The sequence below is a fragment of the Ranitomeya imitator genome, chromosome 1 (genome assembly GCF_032444005.1).
Source record: "Ranitomeya imitator isolate aRanImi1 chromosome 1, aRanImi1.pri, whole genome shotgun sequence".
Classification (NCBI taxonomy): Eukaryota; Metazoa; Chordata; class Amphibia; order Anura; family Dendrobatidae; genus Ranitomeya; species Ranitomeya imitator.
The window spans coordinates 382,086,122-382,111,044 of NC_091282.1; the positions used below are offsets into that span (position 1 = coordinate 382,086,122).

The 24,923-nt window shown below is 42.4% G+C and overlaps 1 protein-coding gene across 2 annotated transcripts in view; it reads left to right on the forward strand.

Annotated features, from left to right (window-relative positions):
- AOPEP (aminopeptidase O (putative)) overlaps positions 1–24,923 on the forward strand; it is a 1,002,964-nt gene that overhangs the window by 671,145 nt on the left and 306,896 nt on the right. For both annotated transcript variants that reach the window (XM_069762004.1, XM_069762007.1), the window contains exon 10: positions 3,254–3,297. In XM_069762004.1, coding sequence (XP_069618105.1) covers positions 3,254–3,297 — 44 coding nt within the window. The remainder of the gene's footprint in view (positions 1–3,253; positions 3,298–24,923) is intronic.

A 24,923-nucleotide genomic window follows, 5' to 3' on the forward strand; every position in this document is an offset into this window, starting at 1 on the left:
TGATAGCACAATCACAATCCCTATGCGGAGGTAGGGCATCGGACTTGGGCTCTTCAAATACATCCTGATAATCAGACAAGAACTCTGGGACCTCAGAAGGAGTGGATGACGAAATAGACAAAAATGGAACATCACCATGTACCCCCTGACAACTCCAGCTGGATACCGACATAGAGTTCCAATCCAATACTGGATTATGGGTTTGCAGCCATGGCAACCCCAACACGACCACATCATGCAGATTATGTAGCACCAGAAAGCGAATAACTTCCTGATGTGCAGGAGCCATGCACATGGTCAGCTGGGTCCAGTACTGAGGTTTATTCTTGGCCAAAGGTGTAGCATCAATTCCTCTCAATGGAATAGGACACCGCAAAGGCTCCAAGAAAAACCCACAACGTTTAGCATAATCCAAATCCATCAGATTCAGGGCAGCGCCTGAATCCACAAACGCCATGACAGAATATGATGACAAAGAGCATATCAAGGTAATGGACAGAAGGAATTTGGATTGTACAGTACCAATGACGGCAGACCTATCGAACCGCTTAGTGCGCTTAGGACAATCAGAAATAGCATGAGTGGAATCACCACAGTAGAAACACAGACCATTCAGACGTCTGTGTTCTTGCCGTTCAACTCTGGTCATAGTCCTATCGCACTGCATAGGCTCAGGTTTAATCTTAGACAATACCGCCAAATGGTGCACAGATTTACGCTCGCGCAAGCGTCGACCGATCTGAATGGCCAAAGACATAGACTCATTCAAACCAGTAGGCATAGGAAAACCCACCATGACATCCTTAAGAGCCTCAGAGAGACCCTTTCTGAACAAAGCTGCCAGCGCAGATTCATTCCACAGAGTGAGTACTGACCACTTCCTAAATTTCTGACAATATACTTCTATATCATCCTGGCCCTGGCACAAAGCCAGCAAATTTTTCTCAGCCTGATCCACTGAATTAGGCTCATCGTAAAGTAATCCGAGCGCCAGGAAAAACGCATTGACATTACTCAATGCAGGGTCTCCTGGCGCAAGAGAAAATGCCCAGTCCTGAGGGTCGCCGCGCAAAAAAGAAATAATAATCAAAACCTGTTGAATAGGATTACCAGAAGAATGAGGTTTCAAGGCCAGAAATAGCTTACAATTATTTTTGAAATTAAGAAACTTAGGGTACCGTCAAACTATAACATTTCGATCGCTACGACGGTACGATTCGTGACGTTCCAGCGATATCGTTACGATATCGCTGTGTCTGACACGCAGCAGCGATCAGGGATCCTGCTGAGAATCGTACGTCGTAGCAGATCGTATGGAACTTTCTTTCATCGCTGGATCTCCCGCTGTCATCGCTAGATCGGTGTGTGTGACACCGATCTAGCGATGCGATCCAGCGATGCGTTCGCTTGTAACCAGGGTAAACATCGGGTAACTAAGCGCAGGACCGCGCTTAGTTACCCGATGTTTACCCTGGTTACAAGCGTTAAACTAAAAAAAAACAAACAGCACATACTTACATTCTGGTGTCCGTCAGGTCCCTTGCAGTCTCTGCTTCCCGCACTGTGACTGCCGGCCGTAAATTGAAAGCAGAGCACAGCGGCTGTGCTTTCACTTTCACTTTACGGCCGGCAGTCACTGAGTGCGGGAAGCAGACTGCAAGGGACCTGACGGACACCAGAATGTAAGTATGTGCTGTTTGTTTTTTTTTAGTTTAACGCTTGTAACCAGGGTAAACATCGGGTAACTAAGCGCGGTCCTGCGCTTAGTTACCCGATGTTTACCCTGGTTACCCAGGGACCTCGGCATCGTTGGTCGCTGGAGAGCTGTCTGTGTGACAGCTCCCCAGCGACCACACTATGATTTACCTAAGATCACGGCCAGGTCATATCGCTGGTCGTGATCGTAGGTAAATCGTATAGTGTGACGGTACCCTTAGTTCTATCACCAAAAAACAAATCAGGAATAGGAATTCTTGGTTCTAACATAGATTTCTGATCAATAGTATCTTGAATCCTTTGTACATTTGTAACGAGATTATCCATTGAAGAGCACAGACCCTGAATATCCATGTCCACACCTGTGTCCTGAAACACCCAAATGTCTAGGGGAAAAAAAAGACTGAACACAGAGCTGAGAAAAAAAATGATGTCAGAACTTCTTTTTTCCCTCTATTGAGAATCATTAGGTTGGCTCCTTGTACTGTTATGTAGGCAATCCAGTGACAGTGTGCCAGCAATCAGAGCACATACAGTGATCTGACAATAACCCAAAAAACAATAGAACGAGCTCTGAGACGTGGAATCTCTGTAGACCGCAATACCTGAACCTATCCTAAACACAACTAAAGGCAGCTGTGGATTGCGCCTGACACTACCTATGCAACTCGGCACAGCCTGAGGAGCTGACTAGCCTGAAGATAGAAAAACAAGCCTGACTTGCCTCAGAGAAATACCCCAAAGGAAAAGGCAGCCCCCCACATATAATGACTGTTAGCAAGATGAAAAGACAAACGTAGGGATGAAATAGATTCAGCAAAGTGAGGCCCGATATTCTAGATAGAGCGAGGATAGCAAAGAGAACTTTGCAGTCTACAAAAAACCCTAAAGCAAAAAACCACGCAAAGGGGGCAAAAAGACCCACCGTGCCGAACTAACGGCACGGCGGTACACCCTTTGCGTCTCAGAGCTTCCAGCAAAACGAATTAACAAGCTGGACAGAAAAAGTTGCAACAAAAGCAAAGAAGCACTTATCTAAGCAGAGCAGCAGGCCACAGGAAAGATCCAGAAGCTCAGATCCAACACTGGAACATAGACAAGGAGCAAGGAAGACAGAATCAGGTGGAGTTAAATAACAAAGCAGCCAACGAGCTCACCAGAACACCTGAGGGAGGAAGCTCAGAAGCTGCAGTACCACTTGTGACCACAGGAGTGAATTCAGCCACAGAATTCACAACAAAGTGGATCCATCGTGTGCCTGAGGAAGCTGCAGTACATGGTCGCCCTGAGTAATGGTTCTCCCAGAGTTCCAAAGAATTCATGAGACCTGTCCCACCCCTATCTAAACCTAGCGGCGTGCACGTAATATGACCCATAGGTTAATATGCATGATATACTGCTGTTCCATAAAATTAATCTAAATTACTGTATGCCTGAATTTGTGGTGTCAAAAACATACGTTTTAGCTAAGTAAATTTGCATTCAGTAAATTTGTTTTTGAAGACATGATCCTAAATCATATTTTGTTTTCTTTCAGGATTTTTTGCATATGCTATTGGAAACTGTTCCTGAACATTTGAAGTGAGTGATAAACTTATTATATTTGTCCATTTCACATTAGACATGCACTAGATAGCGAATGATATAGAGGACCTGTATGCTCTGGCTGGACATCCCATTCCAAAATCATGGGTGTTACAGTCACAAAAGAGGGTTCAACTAATAACAGAGTATCCCCGTTCTGAGAAGACTTTCCACAAGATTTTGGAGTGTGTGTGGGAATCTGAGGTCAGACAGTGATGTTGGACGCGAAGGTCTGTCTTGCATTCCTCATTTTATTTTATCCTAAAGCTGTTCCAAAGGGTTGAAGTCAAGACTAAAATTCCTACTTGAGACAAGCACTTATGGTGCAATTAAGAAAATTGACAGGATCCCTTCAGGTATAAAATTCCTGATGTTTTAAGCCACTCTTGTAAAATACATTTGTTGTGCTTCGAAATACAGAACGGTCTTATTCAAGCATTCATTCTTGTACTGATGTCACTCCCAGAGACAAATTGGGACTCTATAGTGAGTGATGCAGTAGAAATTTGGTGATATAATTTGTTATGGGTTTCACACTATTTTTATGGTTTCAGGGAATCTGTCATCCCTAAAACTTAAATCATTTCATAATCATAAAACCATTCACAAACCATTCATAAAAATAATACATGTAGTGTAGATTTTACTTACTGCATTTTATATAAAAGCAGCTTTTTATTAGATAATTAAATTAATGGGAATCTGTCAACATGTTTTGCTATGTAATCTAAGGAGAGCATGAGGTAGGAGCTGAGAAACTGATTTCAAGGTTGTTTCACTTAAGGTACCGTCACACTGGCCAACTTCACAACGATATCGCTAGCGATCCGTGATGTTGCAGCGTCCTGGCAGCAGCGATCTGGATCCTGCTGTGACATCGTTGGTCGGAGCAGAAAGTCCAGAACTTTATTTCGTCGCTGGATCTCCCGCAGACATCGCTGAATTGGCGCTTAGTAACCCGATGTTTACCCTGGTTACCAGCGTAAACATAAAAAAAAAACACTACATACTTACATTCCGGTGTCTGTCCTCCGGCGCTCTGCTTCTCTGCACTGTGTAAGCGCCGGCCGGCCGTAAAGCAGAGCACAGCGGTGACGTCACCGCTGTGCTTTCCGGCTGGCGCTTACACAGTGCAGAGAAGCAGAGCGCAGGAGGACAGACACCGGAATGTAAGTATGTAGTGGTTTTTTTTGTTTTTTTTACGTTGACGCTTTTAACCAGGGTAAACATCGGGTTACTAAGCACGGCCCTGCGCTTAGTAACCCGATGTTTACCCTGGTTACCAGGGGACTTCGCATAGTTGGTCGCTGGAGAGCTGTCTGTGTGACAGCTCTCCAGCGACCACACAGCGACGCTGCAGCGATTGGGATCATTGTCTAGATCGCTGCAGTGTCGCTAAATGTGACGGTACCTTTACTAGGCTATGTGCTGTTGAGTCAATACAATGATAATTTTAGCAGCAGGAGTTTACTACTACAGGATTACAGCTCACATGCTTCCTTGTCCAACAACACCCCCAGCACTGATTAGCATCTTATTGTCATTATACAATGTACAAAGAAAGCTGCTAGTGAATGGTGTGGCTGGGTTACCTTTCTATTATGCTGGCCTGAAATGAGGTAGCAAAAACCTGGTGACTAGTGATGAGCGAAAATCGGTAAAAATAATTTGTAATATTCGTGTATTCGCACCGAATAACGGATCCAATACAAGTCAATGGGAAAGCCGAATATTTTTCTGCTGGACCAAACAAACAGGTCTAACTAAATGGGAACAGCATGGAGAAGATGCCTGCATGCCTTTATTTTTTATGATAAGTAGCAACAGCAGAGTAAGGAACATTATCGGCATTGGTAAATTGTGACATTTGCATATCTCTGCAAGCTTTAACCCCTTCCCGACATGCGTCATACTAGTACTGCTCTGCCGGAGCTGAGTTTCCGCAAACCGCAGTACTAGTATGGCGGCACGATCGCGCGGTCTCACAGTGAGCACCACAGCGATCGCGTGCAGGTGTCAGCTGTTTGTGACAGCTGACACCCCCCAGCAATGCCCACGATTGGCGCTAGCGCCGATCGTGGGCATTTAACCCCTCTGATGCCGCTGTCAGTAGTAACAGCGACATAGAGGGGCATTGCGCAGGGACGGGGGCTCCCTGTGCTCTCCCACCGGAACAATGCGAAGTGATCGACAATGGGACAATGTTATAAAGTGTAAAAAAAAAATATATAGAATGTATAAAATAAAAAATCCCCAAATAAAAAAAAATATATATATTTTCCAATAAATCCATTTATTTATGTAAAAAAACAAACAATAAAAGTACACATATTTGGTATCGCCGCGTCTGTAACGATCCGCTCTATAAAACTATCCCATTAATTAACCCTTTCAGTGAACACCGCAAAAAATAAATAAAAAACGATGCAAAAATCAACGCTTTATTATCATACCGCCGAACAAAATGTGCAATAAAATGTGATAAAAAAGATGGATATAAATAACCATAGTACCGCTGAAAACGTCATCTTGTCCCTCAAAAAAAGCCACCATACAGCATCATCAGCAGAAAATAAAAAAGTTATAGCTCTCAGAATAAAGTGATGCAAAAACAATTCATTTTTATATAAAATAGTGTTTTATTGTGTAAAAGCGCCAAAACATTAAAAAATGATATAAATGAGGTATCGCTGTAATCGTACTGACCCGAAGAATAAAGCTGCTTTATCAATTTTACCACACGTGGAACGGTATAAACGCCTCCCTAAAAGAAATTCAAGAATTGCTGGTTTTTGTTAATTCTGCCTCCCAAAAATCAGAATAAAAAGTAATGAAAATGGTTCCAATAAAAACGTCAACTCGTCCCACAAAAAACAAGACCTCACATGACTCTGTGGGCCAAAATATGGATAAGTTATAGCTCTCAAACTGTGGTGAGGCAAATCTATTTGTTGCCATAAAAAGCATCTTTTAGTGTGTGATGGCTGCCAATTATAAAAATCAGCCAAAAAAATGCTATAAAAGCGCCCTTCATTACCCCCTTAGTTAGGGAATAATACATTTAAAAAAAAAAAAAGTATTTATTTCCATTTTCCCATTAGGGTTAGGGCTAAAGATAGGGTTAGGGTTGGGACTAAAGTTAGGGTTAGGGTTGTGGGTAAAGTTAGGGTTGGGGTTAAAGTTAGGGTTAGGGTTGGGGCTAAAGTTAGGGTTTGGATTACGTTTACGGTTGGGATAAGGGTTGGGATTAGGATTAGGGGTGTGGTTAGGGTTATGGTTGGGGTTAGGGATAGGGGTGTGTTTGGGATAGGGTTTCAGTTAGAATTGGGGGGGTTCCACTGTTTAGGCACATCAGGGGCTCTCCAAACGCGACATGGTGTCCGATCTCAATTTCAGCAAATTTTGCAATGAAAAGTCAAATGGCGCTCCTTCCCTTCCAAGCTCTGCCATGTGCCCAAACAGTGGTTTACCCCCACATATGGGGTATCGGCGTACTCAGGACAAATTGTACAACGACTTTTGTGGTCCAATTTCTCCTGTTACCCTTGGTAAAATAAAACAAATTGGATCTGAATTAAAAATTTTGTGAAAAAAAGTTAAATGTTCATTTTTTTTAAACATTCCAAGAATTCCTGTGAAGCACCTGAAGTGTTAATAATTGTTTTGAATGTGGTTTTGAGTACCTTGAGGGGTGCAGTTTTTAGAATGGTGTCACTTTTGGACATTTTCTGCCTTTATGACACATGCCAACAGCCAACTCAGGGAAATTACTGGTAAAGAGTAAAGGTACCGTCACACTTAGCGACGCTGCAGCGATACCGACAACGATCTGGATCGCTGCAGCGTCGCTGTTTGGTCGCTGGAGAGCTGTCACACAGACAGCTCTCCAGCGACCAACGATCCCGAGGTCCCCGGTAACCAGGGTAAACATCGGGTAACTAAGCGCAGGGCCGCGCTTAGTAACCCGCTGTTTACCCTGGTTACCAGCGTAAAAAAACAAACAGTACATACTTACATTCAGCTGTCTGTCCCTTGCCGTCTGGTTCCTGCACTGACTGCTGGCCGTAAAGTGAAAGTGAAAGCACATCACAGCGGTGAGTCACACAGTGGTGACTCACCGCTGTGGCTGTGCTCTGCTTTCACTTTACGGCCCTGCGCTTAGTTACCCGATGTTTACCCTGGTTACCAGTGAAGACATCGCTGAATCGGTGTCACACACGCCGATTCAGCGATGTCAGCGGGAGATCCAGCGACGAAATAAAGTTCTGGACTTTCTTCCCCGACCAGCGACAGCACAGCAGGGGCCTGATCGCTGCTGCCTGTCACACTGGACGATATCGCTAGCGAGGACGCTGCAACGTCACGGATCGCTAGCGATATCGTCTAGTGTGACAGTACCTTTACACTTGCGTAGTTCAGCAGGTTTTGCGCCAGTCGCACAACTATTAGATAAATATTAGCTATTTCAGCAATAGGTAAGGAATATTATTTATCAATTAGTTTTAGAAAAGATGTTAACTATATGCTGGCACTGAAGAATATTATTTAGCTGTAAAAATAAAAAAAGTTTTTTTATATGCTGGTACGCAGGAATATTTTATAGCTCCAAAAAAATTCATTTAGTATATGCTGGTACTAAGTAATATTATTTGGCTCTAAAAAGATACCCCATAAAACTGTTTTGTATATTGTGGTGGTGGATGAAACCCTGCCTATCTCTCCCTAATCCCACAGTCTGTTCCTACACAATACAGTACAATACAAACTAGCAGAGATCTGCAGCATGTACAGTACAGACCAAAAGTTTGGACACACCTTCTCATTTAAAGATTTTTCTGTATTATCATGACTGTGAAAATTGTACATTGGCACTGAAGGCATCAAAACTATGAATTAACACATGTAGAGTTATATACTTAACAAAAAAGTGTGAAACAACTGAAATTATGTCTTATATTCTAGGTTCTTCAAAGTAGCCACCTTTTGCTTTGATGACTGCTTTGCACGCTCTTGGCATTCTCTTGATGAGCTTCAAGAGGTAGTCACGGGAATGGTTTTCACTTCACAGGTGTGCCCTGTCAGGTTTAATAAGTGGGATTTCTTGCCTTATAAATGAGGTTGGGACCATCAGTTGTGTTGTGCCGAAGTCTGGTGGATACACAGCTGAAAGTCCTACTGAATAGACTGTTAGAATTTGTATTATGGCAAGAAAAAAGCAGCTATGTAAAGAAAAACGAGTGGTCATCATTACTTTAAAAAATGAAGGTCAGTCAGTCCGAAAAATGGGGAAAACTTTGAAAGTGTCCTCAAGTGCAGTGGAAAAAACCATCAAGCACTACAAAGAAACTGGCTCACATGAGGACCGCCCTGAGAAAGGAGGTCCAAGAGTCACCTCTGCTTCTGAGGATAAGTTTATCCGAGTCACCAGCCTCAGAAATTGCAGGTTAACAGCAGCTCAGATTAGAGACCAGGTCAATGCCACACAGAGTTCTAGCAGCAGACACATCTCTACAACAACTGTTAAGAGGAGACTTTGTGCAGCAGGCCTTCATGGTAAAATAGTTGCTAGGAAACCACTTCTAAGGACAGGCAACAAGCAGTAGAGACTTGTTTGGGCTAAAGAACACAAGGAATGGATATTGGACCAGTGGATATCTGTGCTTTGGTCTGCTGAGATCTTTGCTTCCAACCACCGTGTCTTTGTGCGACGCAGAAAAGGTGAACAGATGGACTCTACATGCCTGGTTCCCACCGTTAAGCATGGAGGAGGAGGTGTGCTGGTGTGGGGGTGCTTTGCTGGTGACACTGTTGGGAATTTATTCAAAATTGAAGGCATACTGAACCAGCATAGCTACCACAGCATCTTGCAGTGGCATGCTATTCCATCCGGTTTGCGTTTAGTTGGACTATCATTTATTTTTCAACAGGACAATGACCCCAAACACACCTCCAGGCTGTGTAAGGGCTATTTGACCAAGAAGGAGAGTGATGGGGTGCTACGCCAGATGACTTGGCCTCCACATTCACCATACCTGAACCCAATCGACATGGTTTGGGGTGAGCTGGACCGCAGAGTGAAGGCAAAAGGGCCAACAAGTGCTAAGCATCTCTGGGAACTCCTTCAAGATTGTTGGAAGACCATTCCCGATCTCGCCAAGAGTGTGCAAAGCAGTCAACAAAGCAAAAGGTGGCTACTTTGAAGAACCTAGAATATAAGATATAATTTCAGTTGTTTCACACTTTTTTGTTAAGTATATAATTCCACATGTGTTAATTCATAGTTTTGATGTCTTCAGTGCGAATGTACAATTTTCATAGTCATGAAAATGCAGAAAAATCAGGTGTGTCCAAACTATTGGTCTGTACTGTACTTGCAATGAAAACACCCAGGTGCCTGCCTTTCCCTCATATTACATCTCTTCCCTCACTATTTCCACCTAACAAAGAACTAATCTTCACTATCAGTAGCTCTTAAAAGAGCTTTTTGTAATCACAAACTATATGCTGTTTTCACTCTCCCTACGCTCACACTACGCTGTTTCCAGCTGTAATGTGCGCAAGATGGCGCGGGCAGGGATTAAATATCCCATTTAATGCTGTAAGTCCAGCCAATCACTGTAATGCCACACCAAAGATGGTGCCGGCATTACTGGGATTGGCAAGCAAGATGTTAAGCACAGTGTAGGAAAGACTAAGAGCAAAATGAAGGGATAAGAGGATGGGAACCCAACACTAGGGAAGGGGGGAGTGAAGACTCCTAGGCAGATCTAACATCACCCTGTCTGCCTTAAACATCCCTGTATAGGTTCTGCACCTACCACCAAGCAGGAACCTTATTCCTGCCTTACCCTGGCGATAAGCCCTGCATAGGGAAGGACAGAATGATCACTAGTAAATCCCCACTACCACTAAAGACAGCTGGGGTAGACAAACAAAGGGAACATTTATCTTGAGAAGACTCAGAAATGTAACACAGATGTCCTCCAGCAACACCAAAGAGGAAGACTGCTATAGCTCCAAGCCTCTACAGGGGAAATGGAAATATCATCGGCAACTCCCACCAGCAGGCTGGGAGTCTATAACACCCAGCTCCAGATGTGTCAATTAGAGCTGGAGAAAAACTGCCACCGGCTCAAAGAATCAGAAGGGTTAAGAAGGTGTCTGCAAAGCCAAACGCAGAGGCCTTCTGCAGCCAGATTCAGTGCAACTGAATTAAACTGTTAAACTGTTTAAGAACATCCTAAATAGGCAGTGTAAGCGGTTTATACCTTGTGGGAATAAAAGGACTAGAAATAGGAAAAACCCAATGTGGCTAAACAAAGAAGTAAGACAGGCAATTAACAGTAAAAAGAAAGCATTTGCACTACTAAAGCAGGATGGCACCATTGAAGCTCTAAAAAACTATAGGGAGAAAAATACTTTATCTAAAAAACTAATTAAAGCTGCCAAAAAGGAAACAGAGAAGCACATTGCTAAGGAGAGTAAAACTAATCCCAAACTGTTCTTCAACTATATCAATAGTAAAAGAATAAAAACTGAAAATGTAGGCCCCTTAAAAAATAGTGAGGAAAGAATGGTTGTAGATGACGAGGAAAAAGCTAACATATTAAACACCTTCTTCTCCACGGTATTCACGGTGGAAAATGAAATGCTAGGTGAAATCCCAAGAAACAATGAAAACCCTATATTAAGGGTCACCAATCTAACCCAAGACGAGGTACGAAATCGGCTAAATAAGATTAAAATAGATAAATCTCCGGGTCCGGATGGCATACACCCACGAGTACTAAGGGAACTAAGTAATGTAATAGATAAACCATTATTTCTTATTTTTAGGGACTCTATAGTGACAGGATCTGTTCCGCAGGACTGGCGCATAGCAAATGTGGTGCCAATATTCAAAAAGGGCTCTAAAAGTGAACCTGGAAATTATAGGCCAGTAAGTCTAACCTCTATTGTTGGTAAAATATTTGAAGGGTTTCTGAGGGATGTTATTCTGGATTATCTCAATGAGAATAACTGTTTAATAACTGTTTAAGTCATTGGACGTGGTATATCTCGATTTTTCCAAAGCGTTTGATACCGTGCCGCACAAGAGGTTGGTACACAAAATGAGAATGCTTGGTCTGGGGGAAAATGTGTGTAAATGGGTTAGTAACTGGCTTAGTGATAGAAAGCAGAGGGTGGTTATAAATGGTATAGTCTCTAACTGGGTCGCTGTGACCAGTGGGGTACCGCAGGGGTCAGTATTGGGACCTGTTCTCTTCAACATATTCATTAATGATCTGGTAGAAGGTTTACACAGTAAAATATCGATATTTGCAGATGATACAAAACTATGTAAAGCAGTTAATACAAGAGAAGATAGTATTCTGCTACAGATGGATCTGGATAAGTTGGAAACTTGGGCTGAAAGGTGGAAGATGAGGTTTAACAATGATAAATGTAAGGTTATACACATGGGAAGAAGGAATCAATATCACCATTACACACTGAATGGGAAACCACTGGGTAAATCTGACAGGGAGAAGGACTTGGGGATCCTAGTTAATGATAAACTTACCTGGAGCAGCCAGTGCCAGGCAGCAGCTGCCAAGGCAAACAGGATCATGGGGTGCATTAAAAGAGGTCTGGATACACATGATGAGAGCATTATACTGCCTCTGTACAAATCCCTAGTTAGACCGCACATGGAGTACTGTGTCCAGTTTTGGGCACCGGTGCTCATGAAGGATATAATGGAACTAGAGAGAGTACAAAGGAGGGCAACAAAATTAATAAAGGGGATGGGAGAACTACAATACCCAGATAGATTAGCGAAATTAGGATTATTTAGTCTAGAAAAAAGACGACTCAGGGGCGATCTAATAACCATGTATAAGTATATAAGGGGACAATACAAATATCTCGGTGAGGATCTGTTTATACCAAGGAAGGTGACGGGCACAAGGGGGAATTCTTTGCGTCTGGAGGAGAGAAGGTTTTTCCACCAACATAGAAGAGGATTCTTTACTGTTAGGGCAGTGAGAATCTGGAATTGCTTGCCTGAGGAGGTGGTGATGGCGAACTCAGTCGAGGGGTTCAAGAGAGGCCTGGATGTCTTCCTGGAGCAGAACAATATTGTATCATACAATTATTAGGTTCTGTAGAAGGACGTAGATCTGGGGATTTATTATGATGGAATATAGGCTGAACTGGATGGACAAATGTCTTTTTTCGGCCTTACTAACTATGTTACTATGTTACTATGTTACTAACTGTCTGCAGCCTCTGACACACCCATGACACACACATGACATGGCATATTCATTGGCTGCAAATAAAGAGCCAAACATGCTGGGCGGGTCACTGGAATATACCGAGAAGAATAGCAAATTACTTGCAGAACAATGAATAGCCCAAACACAGTACTGTCCGTTCGAGTAACGGATAGTCCCTAATGTATTCGCTAATCACTACTGGTGACAGATTCCCCTTAAAGTCTTCGGTGGCCAAGAGCTTAGTGGACCCTTCCTTTCACTCAGTTACAATCCACCACATCTCCCCTTTTGATGATTGATGATTGACAGTACTCACTGCTTGAATTGAGTCTTTAATCCTGAACACACTGACATTGCAGAAGCAAACAGTATCAGTGTGTGCAGATGCATTCTCATTCTTCTCCTGTTTGCAGTGGGAACTCACTGCACGCTGTGTGTGCGCACTTGCTTGGCTCCTGCAAATTTCAGTGTGTACAACAGAAGGTTCAGCAGATTGTAATTAATGAGGTAAAGCAGTCGACTGAGCTCTTGACCATGTCAAGGGTGCACCAAACCCCCTCCGTTTCATATCTAATAAATATTTTTTTGTATATTTAATGTAAAAGGTAAAATCTACATGACCAGTATGCTTTCTATAGGGTCTAAGTACCGTATATGAATGTATAAATTATTTAATTCCAGTTTTGTGACTTTACAAGGAGTTCTAAAATGAAAGTCGTATTATTAATGCCAATTTTATATTAGAGCGTACACCACTATGACAAATTTGGCACAGCCTCTTGCTGCCTGATGTGTTTTTTAAGCTTTTTAAATTTCTGGATGTATTTATGAATGTCCCCTCTGTGTTAGTTATTTGTACCAGATTACCATTAACTTATTTTGTGTTGTTTAGAAGTCAAATTGTGGTTTGAGATATGATTATATTTGACTATAACAATTTCAGTCCTTTCATTTCTGATAGATTATTTGGTCTTTTTTAAATTTTCCACCTTTTTTTAGAGCCCGATCTGCTCAGTGATCCTAGTCATGGTGTAGGACTTCAACTGATTACTATAAAAACTAAAAGCTACCAGTTGTTTTACATTTGCAATGGTTTTAAATGCTGTTCTTTGAGACCTATGCCATCCTCACAATTCCTTTTTTCATGACAGATGTCTAACCTAAACACCACAAAGTACCTATTTCTGGCTAAGGCCTAAACTAACTTTTTGTCAACTTTAAATGTGTACATCAAGAAACCTTCATATACCTTGAAACATTTTCATAACAAATATTATCTTGCATAAAAAATAATCTTTCGTAACGTATGGCTGATAAAAATCCAAATGAAAAATTACATTTCATTTCTCAAAATGTCTAAAAGCAATTTTGAGTAGGGTTTTGTTTGGCACAATTCTTTGCTTTCTCTTAGGAAGATGATGTTTTACAGATGTGCACCACTGTCTCACTCGTTCATGACCGGATGCTGCAAGAGAAACAGTTGACATGAGTTGTTAATTTTATGACTGCAGCTAAAAATAAAAGTGCTCTTAATTTCCAGTGGGACTGGAAAACATGAATTATTTGTTTCAAAGAGTCAATTTAGTCACTGTGCTGACAGTTTCTGGTAGCACTTGTTGGGTTGCACCAAATGTTCTTTTCTTTGTAAAGAACAATTCTATTCAGAAATAGGAATGAAATTATTCCAAAAGATATTCAGGCAGTACCAGCTATGCTGAATTCTGGCAGTGTCTGATCTAAACTCTAAAACTTGAACTTGTATTTATGCATAAAATTAGTTTCTTAGTTTTGCAAATTTTGTTTTTAGGTTTATAATCCAACTTGATTGGCCTTATCAATCATTTTTAACTGATCATTTTATTTATTTTTTTACATTTTTTTTTAAATCCTTTTCGAAGTCATTTTTATTTTTTCTTCCTTTTTATTAAAAAAATACATTGTATCGGTTTTGAAGGTAAACCTAACGTTGTAGCGATATGAACTTGGTCTGTTCATGAAATGTAATCTTGTATCAAGTAAATTATTGAAGAGGTCAGCCAAGCTGGAGGTTAAGCAAATGGAGGAAATAAACTATATTGGGAGAAGGGTCAGAGGTCATAACAGGATACAGGCAAACATTTTTAGAGTCAAGCCAAGTGCCATGGCTACAATTAGAAACAATAACAATACAGTCGATGTGTCGAAGTCAAGTATAATTGCTAAGAAAATTTGGCATAGATTAGGAACCATACAAATAATGTATCGGAAGAAGTAGGCACCAGCAAAAATTAAATACTATTATTACTTGTAGATGCTTATTATATATTTAATCTAATAAATAATTCTACCAAGTGGAGCATAGTCACTCAGCATGATATACTTTCTATATTTTCTGAGTTAAAGGGGTTATCCAGGATTATTTAATTTTTTTACTATGGGCCAAATAACTAACAGGCAGGCAGTTACTAACCACCTGCCTGTTGTGTCCAGCACCTATTCATGCTGGCACAGATCTGGCAAATCAGTGGCTTCCGCTGACGCCACGTTGACAGAGCTTCTCTTCTGCTCTGTTGACCATGCGTGACTGTTGACGTCATGCTGATTGACAGCCGGCTCCTTGCTGCCTAACTGTCAATCAACATGACGCCTGCAGTCAAGCCTGAGCAGCCCAGAAGAAGAGCTGTTCTGCTGAGGTGAAGCTCATGAATTGTCGTCAGGAGTGGTCAGTGACTGTTCTGAGCTGACACTGGGTAGAACAGGCAGGTAGTTGACTCTGTTAGCAACTATCTGACAGTTTTTTGGCCCATAGTAAAAAAAAAATTCCTGGACAACTTTTACACTTGCAATAATTCTGAAATGTACATTGTACACGTGTTATATTGTATAATATTGTACAATATTATATTGTGTACAGTAAGATCCACTCACTTCTGGATCATTATAATAAATTATTTTTCAACGAATCATTCTTTGATTATGATTAGTGCTGCACTTTGTAGAAGCAAAAACACATACGCATAATTAAAAGGCTATAATTATGTTTTTGAAATTTGATATAACGATTAGTAGTAAATTGTGCCATCTGCTCAACAGAAATACTTTATTCTTTCATTTACGGAGCTCCTGGTTCTCATTTTGTCCGCCTCTGCTTTAATACTATTATATTTACACTCCATGCTCTGCAACCACTTACCAAGACCCATGATTGGCTAGAGCCATTTTCCGATATTATGTTGCCAAGCTATGTGTAGTCTGTTGCCAGCTTTCGGAATTTGTGGTTTGAATTTCAATGCTAGCTCTTTGTGGAAATTCTATTTCCATAATATTCAGACATCGAATAAATGATCATTTCCTGAAAAAGAGAGAATGTTCCTGATTCAGTGGAAATAAAGCAATTTAGTTTTACTTGTTTTGATCATATTATGATAGTAAATGTATGGTAACTACTCTGTTGTTTACTGGTAAACTCAAAGATTTACTCATGATTCTTGGCATAGTGTAGAAACACTAGTTGTAATGTGTTCAATATTCAACAATTAATGTGAGCAGAATATAACCGATTGAGACACTTATTTCCTATATAACTGCTGTATTTCTCATATAGCAAAATGTCTAGCAATATTGGTATACTAGATGTAAAGGGATCCTGTGATGTCCAATAATGTGATTAGCCTGAAGTTCTCGGGTTAATCTGCAGGTTAATGGCATTATGAAGGTGCCTGGCAGCAGTATTGAAAGTGCGGCACTTGGGAGAAAATGAACTTTATTCCTTCCACAAGCCGCTGGCTTCCAGTCATGCAAGCTTGCCCTGAGCAATTAGTCACTACTCACAGCACTGAGAGCGGTGGATGTAAGCTCACCCTGGCACTGACAGACAGAAAGCTCTGTCCTGATGCACTGCAGACTCAATAGGCAATCATTGCTTACTGCAGCCACCCTCACGGCTGTGAGTGGTGACTGTAAATGCTTTGGGCTTGCCTTCACAACTGAAAGCCGGCTAATCCCCGGAGAAATAAAGTTAATTTTCTTCTGGGTGCAACACTTTCAGTACTGTGGCAGGGCACCTTCATAATGCTTTTAAACTAGAGATTAACTCTATATTATTATTATTTATTTTTAGAGCACCATTGATTCCATGGTGCTGTACTTGAAAAGGGGTTACATACAGGATGGAAATATAAATTACAGTCAAGAAACTATCAATGAAAAACTGGTACAGAAAGGAGAAGGCCCCGCCCTTGCGGGCTGACAGTCTACAGGGTAATGAGGAAGGAGACAGTTTCTTTAGGGGGAATCTGGAGGTTAACTCCATTTCTCTGTTACCCATTTATTACCTTTAAAAAATCAATCAGATAATCCAAAGGGGTCCAACATAAATCCATCCCATGTCTCATGACGATCCCCAACTCTGCTACATCCAGATGCAGTGCTAAACGGTGAAATTCGTAATGTGACCGCTCAGCACGAAAGCCAGAACACACTGACAGTAGTGTGTGAATCCAGCCTCTGCTACGACTGCTGTCATCAGTAAGATTGCAGCAGTTCATAGCTAGTGATGATCGAATAGTGAAATAGTCGGATTCGGGAAAATCAGCACAAATAATTTCTAATATCTGTGTATTCGTACCGAATAACGAATCCAGTGCAAGTCAATGGGAAGGCTGAATATTTTTCTGCTGGACCCAACAAACAGGTCTGGGGGCATGGGAAAATAGCAGAAATTGATGATAAAGAGATAAAACTAAATGGTAACAGCATGGAGAAGATGCCTGCATGCCTTTCTGACTCACATATGGTAACTGGGAATAATATTGTCAGACTATTGCGCCGGTTTATGGATTTATAAAAAGACCTACCAAACCAAATCAAACTTTTTTTTTTAAAGGGGAAAATTCTAAGAAACATTTTTTCCTTCATAATTACATGTATATATTGATAAATAAAACTAACAAAAATATATATATACCTCCCCTTTAGCATATGTTCACAGGGAGATTTTTAGCTTTAGTTTTTCTAACTGTCTCACTCCTACATTTGAGAGGTCCCTCCCTCATGCCAAATAGTTAGCAAGGTAGTGGAATACATATTCCTCATCTCTTTACAATGCCATTTCAAACATGCACATTTGAATTTTGGGCTTGGCCCGCCACCACCACCATGTCCACCGCAATGTCATTATGCAGCTGTTGCTTTTAATTTCCAAAGGTCCAGTAGTTGCTGTGAAACCTGTATTTTGTAAGGGCCGCAGTCCATTTTTGCCACCGGATCCCAATGAAGCCATTGTCATAGCAGGTGAAGCCGCTGTAAGGTGAATATAATACAGCAGTTGGGGGAGCTGTATGATCAATATCAATAAATTGGATTCTACCAGACACCAAAAACATAAGAATTCAATTCAGAATACAGTCTATGCAAGCGAGGTCCTGTATTGTGGTCAGTCTGTCAGACCTGAAACCCATGTGAGGAACATGTACAAGCCTCATTTTACTTGGAAGCAGCCTCCTCAAGGGAAAGAGACATGAGTGCCATTGACCAATCTGCACAAGCCTACACACTTCTTCTGGAAACTACCCAGCCAGACAGAATGTGATTTTTTTGCATGGATTTGAGCAACAATGGGGTCATTATAGAATATGTCCCAGAGTGTTTTGAGGTCTGGGCAGTGTATTACTCAGGTGACAGGCAGTTCTACAGAGCTCAGGTACAGTCCTCATGACCATGATCCAATATGTGTAAGGCTGCAGCCTGAATATGTCTGTGGAGCATATTAACCCAGTCTCTTAGATGTGCTTAAGATATAGATAAACTGGCCAATACACCACCACCATTTTTTGTAAGGAACCACATTTAGAAAATGCAAGGGAAGCAACAGTTTAATAAAGAGACAGAAGTCTCAGCTAGGAGCCTGGAAAAATCATCAATGGTCTTTGTTCAGCACCGGAGAATGTAAATCGCTACCGAATATGTATGCCCTATGTAGCAAACAATTTGTGACCAAACATATATGCTGACAAGGGACAACTGAACGCTGCGCTGGGACAATGAACTGGACGTGGTTGCTGACTGTTGTGTCTGTGCAACTGCAGGTTGTGGACAGAAGTGTTGTGCATTCTGCTCTTGGGCTCCCTCCGGTGGTTGTAAGTGGCACTTTTGTGAGTTCTGCTCTTGGGCTCCCTCTTGTGGTTTCTAGTGGTATGGCTGCTACTTGGAGCTAGCTGTTCTCAGCTGTCTCCACTTATCATTTCGCCTATATAGGCCTGGCTGTTCCTTCAGCCAGTGCCACTTGTAAATGTTCCTGGTTGGATTCACATCTCTTTGGAGTTCCCTGTTATCCTGACCAGTTCTGCAAAGCTAAGTTCTTGCTTTCTTTTTCTGTCCGTAGTTTGTGGACTTATCCGTCTTGTGCTTTCTTTATTTGTCCAGCATTTTCAGTTTGAATTAATTCTGTCTTGCTGGAAGCTCTGGGATGCAGAGTGACCCTCCACACCTTTAGTCAGGTGTGGAGTTTTTTCTGTTAACTCTGCGTGGATTTTTTGTAGTGTTTTATACTGACGCACAGTGTTCCATCCTGTTCTATCTATCAAGCTAGACTGGCCTCCTTTGCTCATCCTGGTTTCATTCTGTGTATGTCTTTTTCCTCTCCACTAACAGTCATTATTTGTGGGGGGCTAATCTATCCTTTGAGGAATTTTCTCTGAGGCAAGATAGTTTTCTTGCTTCTGTCTTCATGGGTAGTAAGCTCTTAGGCTGTGACGAGATGCCTAGGCAGAGTTAGGAGCATTCCACGGCTATTTCTAGTGTTGTGTCTAGCTTAGGGTCTGCGGTCAGTACAGGTACCACGTCCTTCAGAGCTCGTTCCATGTTGCTCCTAGACCACCGCATCATAACAGTACAAGTGGCCGAAAATGAATTAATCGCATCTCAAAAGAAGGAAAAGAAAATTCTGAACCATTTTTTTTTCTGTGCTCTAGTTTATTTATTTTTTTCTTTTTCTCTTTATATCTGGGTGGTCCAGGATCTATGCTTTGGCATGGATATCCCGGGTTAGTTTTCTCGTGTGGATCAACTTGCTGCAAGAGTACAAAGCATCCAGGACTATGTTGTCCAGACTCCGGCTTTAGAGCCTAGAATTCCTACTCCTGATTTGTTTTTTGGGGACAGATCCAAGTTTTTGAACTTTAAGAATAACTGCAGATTGTTTTTTGCTTTGAAGCCCCATTCTTCTGGCGATCCCATTCAGCAAGTTAAAATCATCATATCCTTGCTGCGGGGTGACCCTCAAGACTGGGCTTTTTCTCTTGAAGCCGGGAATCTGGCATTATTGAATGTTGATGCATTTTTTCAAGCGCTCAGATTATTGTACGACGAACCTAATTCTGTGGATCATGCAGAAAAGACCCTGTTGGCCTTGTGTCAAGGTCAGGAAGAGGCAGAGTCATACTGCCAGAAATTTAGAAAATGGTCTGCGCTCACTAAATGGAATGAAGATGCTCTGGCGGCTATTTTCAGAAAAGGTCTTTCTGAAGCCTTCAAAGATGTTATGGTGGGCTTTCCTACGCCTGCCGGTTTGAGCGAATCTATGTCTCTAGCCATTCAGATCGATCGGCGTCTGCGCGAGCGCAAAGCTGTGCACCATATGGCAGTATCCTCTGAGCAGAGTCCAGAACCTAGGCAATGTGATAGGATTTTGACTAGAACTGAACGGCAGGAATTCAGACGTCAGAATAGGCTGTGTTTCTACTGTGGGGATTCTGCTCATATTATCTCTGATTGCCCTAAGCGTTCTAAGAGAGTTGCTAGGTCTGTTACCATTAGTACTATACAGCCTAAATTTCTCTTATCTGTAACCCTGATTTGCTCATTGTCGTCCTTTTCTGTCATGGCATTTGTGGATTCAGGCGCTGCCCTGAACTTAATGGACTTGGAATTCGCCAGGCGCTGTGGTTTTCCCTTACAGCCTTTGCAGAGCCCTATTCCTTTGAGGGGGATTGATGCTACACCCCTGGCCAAGAATAAGCATCAGTACTGGACACAGATGACTATGTACATGGCTCCAGCGCATCAGGAAGATTGCCATTTTCTGGTGTTGCATAACCTGCATGATGTTGTTGTACTGGGTTTCCCATGGTTACAGGAGCATAATCCGGTGCTGGATTGGAAAACTATGTCAGTGACTAGTTGGGGATGTCAAGGGGTACATAATGACGTTCCTTTGATGTCAATTTCCTCTTCCCCCTCTCCTGAGGTTCCTGAGTTTTTGTCGGATTTCCTGGATGTATTTCATGAGCCCAAGTCTAGTTCCCTTCCTCCTCATAGGGACTGTGATTGTGCTATTAACCTGATTCCTGGTTGCAAGTTCCCTAAGGGCCGACTCTTCAATCTGTCTGTGCCAGAGCATGCCGCTATGCGGAGTTATGTTAAGGAGTCTTTGGAGAAGGGGCATATTCGGCCCTCTTCGTCACCTTTGGGAGCGGGTTTCTTTTTTGTTGCTAAGAAGGATGGCTCCTTGAGACCCTGTATCGATTATCGTCTTCTAAATAAGATCACGGTCAAATTCCAATACCCCTTGCCCTTGCTTACTGATTTGTTTGCTCAGATTAAAGGGGCTAGTTGGTTTACTAAGATTGATCTCCGAGGGGCATATAATCTTGTTCGTATTAAACAGAGCGACGAATTGAAAACTGCATTTAATACGCCCGAAGGCCATTTTGAATATCTTGTGATGCCATTTGGGCTTTCTAATGCTCCATCTGTGTTCCAGTCTTTCATGCATGATATTTTCCGCAATTATCTTGATAAATTCATGGTCGTATATTTGGATGATATTTTGATTTTTTCCGATGATTGGGAGTCTCATGTGAAGCAGGTCCGGATGGTGTTCCAGATCCTTCGTGATAATGCTTTGTTTGTAAAGGGGTCTAAGTGCTTATTCGGAGTTCAGAAGGTCTCCTTTTTGGGTTTTATTTTTTCTCCCTCGTCTATAGAGATGGATCCTGCTAAGGTCCAAGCTATTCATGACTGGATCAAACCCACATCTGTGAAGGGCCTTCAAAAATTATTGGGCTTTGCTAATTTCTATCGCCGTTTCATTGCCAACTTTTCTAGTGTGGTTAAGCCCCTTACTGATTTGACGAAGAAAGGCGCTGATGTTACGAATTGGTCCTCGGAGGCCGTTGAGGCCTTTCAGGAGCTTAAACGCCGATTTACTTCTGCCCCTGTGTTGCGTCAGCCGGATGTTTCTCTTCCTTTTCAGGTGGAGGTCGACGCTTCTGAGATTGGGGCAGGGGCTGTTTTGTCTCAGAGGGAATCTGATGGTTCTTTGATGAAACCATGTGCTTTTTTTTCCAGAAAGTTTTCGCCTGCGGAACGCAATTATGATGTCGGCAATCGGGAGTTGTTGGCTACGAAGTGGGCGTTTGAGGAGTGGCGACATTGGCTTGAGGGAGCTAAACACCGCGTTGTGGTCCTGACCGATCATAAGAATCTGATTTACCTCGAGTCGGCCAAGCGGCTGAATCCTAGACAGGCTCGATGGTCCCTGTTTTTCTCCTGTTTTGATTTTGTGGTCTCGTATCTTCCGGGATCTAAGAATGTTAAGGCTGATGCTCTCTCTAGGAGTTTTTTGCCTGATTCTCCTGGAGTCCTTGAGCTGGTTGGCATTCTTAAGGAGGGGGTGATTCTTTCTGCTATCTCCCCTGATTTGCGGCGGGTGCTTCAGGAATTTCAGGCTGATAGGCCTGACCGCTGTCCAGTGGGGAAGCTGTTCGTTCCTGATAAATGGACAAGTAAGGTTATTTCTGAGGTGCATTGTTCAGTGTTGGCTGGTCATCCTGGGATTTTTGGTACCAGAGATTTGGTTGCTAGGTCCTTTTGGTGGCCTTCCTTGTCGCGCGATGTGCGTGCTTTTGTGCAGTCCTGTGGGACTTGCGCCCGGGCCAAGCCTTGCTGTTCTCACGCTAGTGGGTTGCTTTTGCCTTTGCCGGTCCCTGAGAGGCCCTGGACGCACATTTCTATGGATTTTATTTCGGATCTTCCTGTTTCCCAGAAGATGTCTGTTATCTGGGTTGTTTGTGACCGGTTCTCTAAAATGGTCCATCTGGTACCTTTGCCTAAGTTGCCTTCCTCCTCAGATCTGGTTCCATTATTTTTTCAGCATGTGGTTCGTTTGCATGGCATTCCGGAGAATATTATCTCTGACAGAGGTTCTCAGTTCGTCTCTAGATTTTGGCGGTCCTTTTGTGCTAGGATGGGCATTGAGTTGTCTTTTTCTTCGGCGTTTCATCCTCAGACTAATGGCCAAACTGAGCGAACTAATCAGACCTTGGAGACCTATTTGAGATACTTTGTGTCTGCTGATCAGGATGATTGGGTGGCTTTCTTGCCGTTGGTCGAGTTTGCCCTTAATAATCGGGCTAGTTCGGCTACTTTGGTTTCACCTTTCTTTTGTAATTTTGGTTTTCATCCTCGTTTTTCTTCTGGACAGGTTGAGCCTTCTGATTGTCCTGGTGTGGATTCTGTGGTGGACAGTTTGACGTTGTCTCAGGAAAGGGCTCAACATTTTGCTAATCGCCGTCGGCGTGTTGGTCCTCGGCTTCGTGTGGGGGATTTGGTTTGGTTGTCTTCTCGTCATGTTCCTATGAAGGTTTCCTCCCCTAAGTTTAAGCCTCGGTTTATTGGTCCTTATAAAATTTCTGAAATTATTAATCCGGTGTCTTTTCGTTTGGCTCTTCCGGCCTCTTTTGCCATTCATAATGTTTTCCATAGATCTCTGTTACGGAGATATGTGGTGCCCGTTGTTCCCTCGATTGACCCTCCTGCCCCGGTGTTGGTTGGGGGAGAGTTGGAATATGAGGTTGAGAAGATTTTGGATTCTCATTTTTCGAGGCGGAGGCTTCAGTATCTTGTCAAGTGGAAGGGTTATGGCCAGGAGGATAATTCTTGGGTTGTTGCCTCCGATGTCCATGCCACCGATTTGGTTCGTGCTTTTCATTTGGCTCGTCCTGATCGGCCTGGGGGCTCTGGTGAGGGTTCGGTGACCCCTCCTCAAGGGGGAATACTGTTGTGAATTCTGCTCTTGGGCTCCCTCCGGTGGTTGTAAGTGGCACTTTTGTGAGTTCTGCTCTTGGGCTCCCTCTTGTGGTTTCTAGTGGTATGGCTGCTACTTGGAGCTAGCTGTTCTCAGCTGTCTCCACTTATCATTTCGCCTATATAGGCCTGGCTGTTCCTTCAGCCAGTGCCACTTGTAAATGTTCCTGGTTGGATTCACATCTCTTTGGAGTTCCCTGTTATCCTGACCAGTTCTGCAAAGCTAAGTTCTTGCTTTCTTTTTCTGTCCATAATTTGTGGACTTATCCGTCTTGTGCTTTCTTTATTTGTCCAGCATTTTCAGTTTGAATTAATTCTGTCTTGCTGGAAGCTCTGGGATGCAGAGTGACCCTCCACACCTTTAGTCAGGTGTGGAGTTTTTTCTGTTAACTCTGCGTGGATTTTTTGTAGTGTTTTATACTGACCGCACAGTGTTCCATCCTGTTCTATATATCAAGCTAGACTGGCCTCCTTTGCTCATCCTAGTTTCATTCTGTGTATGTCTTTTTCCTCTCCACTAACAGTCATTATTTGTGGGGGGCTAATCTATCCTTTGGGGGATTTTCTCTGAGGCAAGATAGTTTTCCTGCTTCTGTCTTCATGGGTAGTTAGCTCTTAGGCTGTGACGAGATGCCTAGGCAGAGTTAGGAGCATTGCACGGCTATTTCTAGTGTTGTGTCTAGCTTAGGGTCTGCGGTCAGTACAGTTACCACGTCCTTCAGAGCTCGTTTCATGTTGCTCCTAGACCACCGCATCATAACACAGAAGGCCTCAGCACCTCCTTCCTGGACAGCAGAGTTGGAATGATGTAACACAGTTGAAGGGCCATTGGTTTCATTGTCACACATATTATGTACCCAGGCGTTCTGCCCACCTACTAGGGTGCTGCGTATATGAACAGTATACGGCGTATGCTAACAGAGGTTTTATGTCAAATTTCCCTTTATAAAGGGATGTGTGGGTAAGATTTTCAAACTAGCAGCATATATATAGAGCATGTTTCATTACTCATATTACTATTCTGTGTAAGGCTGAAATCTGAAGAATTGTGTGGAGCATATTAATGCATTTATGTTCCAAAATGTCCAAGTGCAGAACCAAAAAACAACATCAGACTACCAGATACACGCTTAAAGAGACAGTGAGAAGGGCAACACAATAAAAAAAATATGATAAAATATATAGAGATTGAGAATAGAAATTTGACCATTTCACAATGCACAAAGGTTTCCAAAAATTACCCAAGGGGTCTGTATCATACATGCTGAAAGAGACTGTGATGGGGTCCTCATAATACAT